This window comes from Anneissia japonica, unplaced genomic scaffold, assembly GCF_011630105.1.
Source record: "Anneissia japonica isolate Jap-2015-1 unplaced genomic scaffold, ASM1163010v1 scaffold1064_len127064_cov160, whole genome shotgun sequence".
NCBI classification, from domain to species: domain Eukaryota; kingdom Metazoa; phylum Echinodermata; class Crinoidea; order Comatulida; family Comatulidae; genus Anneissia; species Anneissia japonica.
The window spans coordinates 58,800-65,136 of record NW_022750579.1 but is presented as its reverse complement, the minus strand read 5'-3'; the positions used below and the strand labels follow the sequence as shown (position 1 = coordinate 65,136).

Here is a 6,337-nt window from a genome sequence, read left to right as displayed (position 1 = left end):
ATTTCCGTTTCGCTTCAACTACCTGCAGGACGTCGTGCGGACCGTCCGCGGAGGAAAGGTCTTCTACTACGCAGTTTTCACGACGGGGGAACACGAAATACCCGCCTCGGCCATCTGCCGTTTCGGCCCCGACGACATAAGGGACAACTTCGAAAGAGGTCCGTTCTTGCGACCAACGGCGCCTTGGGGACGCATCCCGGACGAGGACGTTCCGGACAACAGACCGGGCGATTGTTCGGTCGACTCGACTCTACTCTCGTACGAAGATCTAAATTTTGTGAAATCGCACCCGTCGCTGTACGAACCGGTCGGAAGTGGGGACCCGCTCTTTACGCTCGTTCGACAAAACTACAGGTTGAAGACGTTGACCATGACAGAGACCGGTAACCGTACGGTCGTTTTCGTCGGAACGGACGACGGTCGAGTCTTGAAATTGGTGCTGTCGGAAAATCAGGCCGTCCTTCTGTACGTCATGCGCGCGACAGAGCAACCGATCACGAACGCCGGCTTGCACGGGAACTTTTTGTACGTAACCTCTACCGATCGACTTTACGAAATCCCTCTTCTACGGCATTGCCGACTCCTGAACGATCGCACACGCAATCAAGATCCGCATTGCAGTTTGATGTCGACGCACGCCGGCGTCGAGTTGGAACCAAGACCGTCGGAGCACGTGCAGACAGTGGAAAAGACGAACGCGGACGTAGAGTTGGAACCAAGACTGTCGGAGCATCTAGATGTGTATAAGAGACAGGGAGCACGTGCCGAACCCCGAAGTCGAGTTTGACCGAAGGCGTTCGGAGCACTTGCCGAACGTGCAGGCGAAGAACGCCTATCTGGACTCGCCGTCGACGGATCACATCAGTCTCGTCGCACTCGCGGCAATAGGGTGGACACTTTGTATAGTTGAAGCTATAGGCATTGTTTGATTGATATTTAAAGTTACTTTGTTGGTACGGTAAAAAAAAAAATGAAATCGTGCGTTTTTTTACATATCTGTGTATTTTTATTATCCGTTTCTGTCAGAGTTAGGAACATGCGAACAGGGGCAAATGCATTGTTGATTTTTAAATTGAAATAAACGAAGATTGACACATAATTTTTGTTTTTCTTTTATTTCGTCTAATCAACACTCAACCAGCATAATCAATAATGAAAGTCCATGTGAACCGAATAACGTACATCGTACTTAATGTCGAAACGACGACGCAGGGAAGTATACTATAATATGAGCATTTGTTCATCAGCAGTACGACGGTCGGACTATCCACCTGCTGGACGTACGTTCTAAGTAACCTGGGCAATGCCTCGTGACGCACGTCGTTTGAGACGATCGTTCGCTTGCACAGCAACTTCAGGGGAGGCATATCGTCGTACCATTCGTAGGAATATGTGAAATAACACTCCGAACCTTCGGTTGCAACCGCAATGCTTTTGTTTCCCTCACTTCAGTCGTTGTAATATTCGAAGGTACGATTCTTCAGTCGACCAAACGTTGGATTTCCGATTATTATTCCTTCGTCCTTTATTATTCCTTCGCCCTCGATGACACCGTAAAATCGAACGTCTTGGCTGTTTCCTATCGTGAATCGATGAAATCCCTTCGCCAGAAAACCACGCATCACGAAGTAACCTTCGGAAATCTCGTCCCACTCGTGCATTCTATGGGCTACTTTTTTTTAAAATTTTTCTTTTCATCGACGTCTGCACCGGATGCATTCGACTGACAATATATCTTATTCGTTGAAAATCGTCTCGTTACTGCGATCTCCTTGCAAAAATTCAGGTTTTTAGAGTTATATTATTCAACATTCGTTCAAATATTTACGGGCGCCGACGCAAAAGTTGCGAGCCCGTGCGCACAGGGGATCGCCGCAGCGAAGAACGAACAACTTCGTTCGCCCACCTCCCAGATCCTTGCTGTGGAAGACCAACTCGTCCCTTCTCGTCGCTCGTTCCTCTTCGATGGACGTCGTCACGATAGTGGAACAGCAATCCGGTTTTCCTTCCTCCGACGCTGCAACCGCCAGCCTGGTCGGCACTCCTTCGACGGCGAGTCGAACCTTCCGCAATCGATCGGAGGCGCCACGACCGCAGGCGGAGGCGAGGACGCCGAGGACGCTTTCGTTATCCGGTTTCGACGGGCACCTCTTTCGTAGGGCATCCAGCAGACCTGTTGCGTCGACGAAGTCGTTGCGACACGCCGCGAACAAAGGGTGCTGCGAAGCTCCCTCGTGTCTAACGTAGTACGGCGCCGGCCGGAAAAGACCGAGCGCGGCACACGCTCTCCTGAACTTGGGAGCGTTCGTTTCCTTCTTTGACGGTCGGCGAACGCTCGATAACGAAATCGTCTTCGTCGTCTTCAGACCGTCCGCGAGTTCGACGAACGCACCGGCGCAGGCCTCCAAAGCCGACGCAGGATCGTCGTGCGTCAGCGCGATCTCCACCAACTTCCGGTCCAGCTTGGAAACTAGAGGTTCCGCGTCGTCCCTCACGTTCAGCATGCCGACCGTGCCGACTGTACTGTCCTCTCGCAGGTACGCGTATCTCTTCTTTGCCGTCGTCAGCAGCAGCCGTCTGTACGTCTCCCTCCGGACGAACTTCTGCCATCCGTTTCCGCCGACGGTTTTTTCGAATTCCATCTGCAAGTCGGGTCTGCCGTTCGCCCCGAACTTCACGAACAGCGAGTCAGTGTCTCCGTAAACCACCCGAGCCCCCTTGCGTTCGGCGCAATTCTTCAACTTGGCCAGCTGTCTCCTGCAGATCGACGTCACGTAGTTGTAGAGTCGACCTCTTCCGGAGATGGCCAGGCATCCGATGCACGCGTTCGCCACCCGTTTGTACGCGGCCGACCGTTCCGGTCGTTCGTCCCGTCCTCGTACCAGCCTCTTGAGTACGGACGGCAGAAGACCTTCGAGCACGCTCGCGTCGACGAAGGACCCGTCTTCGAGAGCGGTTGCCTCGTCCACGTTCCGGTCGACGACAAACCTGGGATAGTAGGACTTGAAGTCGTACACGTCCACGTGATCGTGAATGCCGGGCACTGGTTCGAGAACGAGACCTCCGCCTCCGGCCGGTTCTTCCGCCGTCTCTCTTCGACGGGGAAACACGAAACCCAGTCTCGCAGCCTCCCTGCAGAGCATGGACGACAGCATCTGCTTCCTGGTTCCTCCGGGAAAGGTGCCCGTCAACCTGGACGCGTCCAAGACAGTTTCCACAAGACGCCTGCTGCGCACCTTGCGTTCGTAATCCTGGAGAACAGACAGCTCCTCATCCAGCACGTCGTCGGACGTTCGTGCAGAAAGTTCGTTGCAAGATCTTCTGCTCGCGTACTCGTACATGGAATCGCGATCGCGGCACCCGTCGGCGTCCTCAGAGGTGTCGACGCATATCGGCCATCGAGATATTGGCAGGTCGCACGCCAAGCATCTGTTCGTCAAGACCGTCTTCACCCACTCTCCGTGATACACGAGAACGTCGGCCGATTTCAAGAGGTTCGTCAGACGTCGTAGCACATCCCTCTCCTCGGACTCCTTCGACATCCTTCCGTCGGAGAGAACTACGGCGCACAGTGGGCCAGAATCAATTCAAAGTGTGCCAAAAGTCAAAAATAGGTAATGTGACAACTTCAACTTTTAAAGGTTGTTTGAGGTCGAGAAGATCCTAAATTATATTAATCCACCAATAATTTCATATTTAGTGAATTTTCATAGCGTGATATAACAATGTAAACATGAAAAAGTTGTATTTTACTCGTAAAATGATAAAATTGACAGTTTTGAAAAACTCCCTATGACTTTACTTAGATGAAAGCAGTCAACTTGATACTTCTTGTAGTATTTGCCTATTGTTAACTAAATTAGATAGTAAAATAAAAAATGACATTATTGGTATATTTTTAGAATAAAGGACATTAAATATGAGCCAAAAACGCGTAAAAACATTTTTTCATAAAACCAACTTAAAAGTTAGAATTGCCGGCGATTTTCGTCATGCTTTTGACATCAACATTTGTGGCAGAGCCTAAGCTTTACGTTAATGCCAAGTTTAGCTGCCAATATCTGCCACCCTGCATTTAGCAAGCGATTTAATATTACCCCCCTACAAAAGCGCCATTTTTAAATTAAAGTATACGATAAAATCATTCCTGCAGCCATTGGGTGCCAAATGTAAAAACAAGTACACTCGATTTCACTCGATTTCCAGTGTCATATCTAGGAGTGAATTGGGGAGGGAGATCATTGGTGGATCTGGAGGAGTCAGGGTCCTGACCACAACCTCTTGGACAAAAACATTAAATAAATAAATATTTAAAAAATAATTCTAGACTTTTCCAGGACCCGTAAGCTGATTATTGAATTTTGTGTTACAATTGGACAATTAAATGTCGGAAATGCTCAATCAAAATTTTGATAGGGGAGGACCCCGTTTCAAAAAAGAAAAGAAAAAAAAAAGAATGTGTAAGCAATTAATCATATTTATACCTCTACACACTGTATTAAAAATCAGAAAAATTTAGCTGACAGTTTTCAATAGGGTAAACCTTGATTTTGTTTTCATTAAAGGTCATTAAAAGATACTTCAGAAGTCTGAAAAGCTCACTTCCCGCATCAAAATTTTCCAGGGGCTAACATGATTCCGCCTCTCCCCCGGTTCCTTCTTAGGGTTCATTGATTCATTAAAAAACGTCAAGAGAGGGAAACCAAAATTTCAGAAGTTGAGAAAACCCGTTTCCCGACATATAGGAATCAACATTTTCCCACCACCGTCCCATTTGGGGTTCATCGGTTCATGGAAAACAAAATAGGCCTACGTATGCAACTATTTTTTTTTATACACACATAGGCCTGTTTACTGTAATAAGAATGACAAAGTTGACATGACTGTTTTCAAGGGAGGGAAAATCTTGAACTTTAAACAACTAAATTGTCATTAAAATACACCTCAAAAGTCGGGAAATCTCATTTCTCGCCATTTAGGAAACAACATTTTTTCTGGGAGGACCTCTACCCCCTTTCATTTTGAGGTCAATTATTCTAAGAATCTTTTTTTCCGACACTTTCTCTTGTTTTTATTTTTTTATTTATTTTTTTTAAACATTTTGACTCAATCCTAAATCTGAAGCCAAATTGCCTCTGGAGATTATAAGGGCATCCTAAGGTGAGTGATGGGATGGGGGTAAATGCCCGATGAAGTGGGACCGCTCATTTAATTTCTTTATTTCATTTATTTATTTAGCATCCATTCAAATACAACAATTATTGCTCAGGCAAATTATAGCGATATTATGTAATCTCAGTCTGTTTGACTGTGATCTTTTGTGCTTCTTTTCACTGGTGAGGGTTGACTGATGTGGTGGACGTGGACTAAGGGGGTACTGCAGGTGTCTTAACACTCCACCTTCCACCCTTTTCTTTGAAGAAATGTATTTTAATAATGTCACATAAAGTGTAAAATGTTCTAATTTGAATTTGCCGGTCTAGAAACTCTCATTCGTGTCATACTGAGCTCTGGCAAGTTATTCTGTCTAGATCTTAAATTTTACGTCGTCCAATAAAAAAAAATACTTTAATGACGTCATACATATTTAAATATGCTTGCGTTGAAATCTGCAGGTTAGAAAACCCCTCATATGTTCTAATAACCAAGGTAATATGAATCTGCCTAGGTATTACAATGAATATTTTACTCATCCAATCAAAAAACAGTAATTTGATGACGTCACACATATTTAAAAATAGTTTAATCGAATTCAGCAGGTTTGAAAACCCCTAAAACAGTCTTAACATGAACATAATCAGTATTTTCTTATGAGTATTGACTTTTGGCACACTTTGAAACAATTCTGGCCCACTGTGCGGCGGTCACGCGTCCGGTCACGTCGAGTCGAACGGAGAGGTAGAGCACGGACGGCTGCACGGGATCGGTTTCCTCGAGTTCCAAGTGGTTCGTTCGTCGTACTCGAAATTCTCGACGTATCCCTTCTCGTTCGTGGTGCAGCGGTGCCAAGAGCACCCGTGCACGCCGACGGCGCACTGGGCGTCAAGGTCGTCGACGGCAGACGGCAGGTTGCCGAACGTGTTCTCAACGGGGATGCCGTTCCTGTCCCGTGACCTGAGCGTGCGGTACGTTCGACCCACGGACTCGTATCTGTCGCCTCTTCGTAAAGTCACGTCGCCGTCTTCGTCTTCGGCGTAACACTGGAATTTTACCTTCGTACTCTCCAGGTCAACCGGCCGTCCGTCTAGATTTCTTCCGCGAACGGACAACCTTCCTGTTATCTTTGAATATTTGGCGCTCGTCAGATAGACGAACATGGCTAATTTTTTCATAGAGA

The 6,337-nt window shown here is 47.0% G+C and overlaps 1 protein-coding gene across 1 annotated transcript in view; it reads right to left on the bottom strand.

Annotated features, from left to right (window-relative positions):
* LOC117121422 (DNA polymerase delta catalytic subunit-like) overlaps window positions 1-3,542 on the bottom strand; it is a 4,046-nt gene extending 504 nt beyond the window's left edge. Inside the window, exon 1 of the mRNA XM_033266631.1 lies at window positions 1,907-3,542. Coding sequence (XP_033122522.1) covers window positions 1,907-3,542 — 1,636 coding nt within the window. The remainder of the gene's footprint in view (window positions 1-1,906) is intronic.
* Window positions 3,543-6,337: the final 2,795 nt, after the last annotated feature.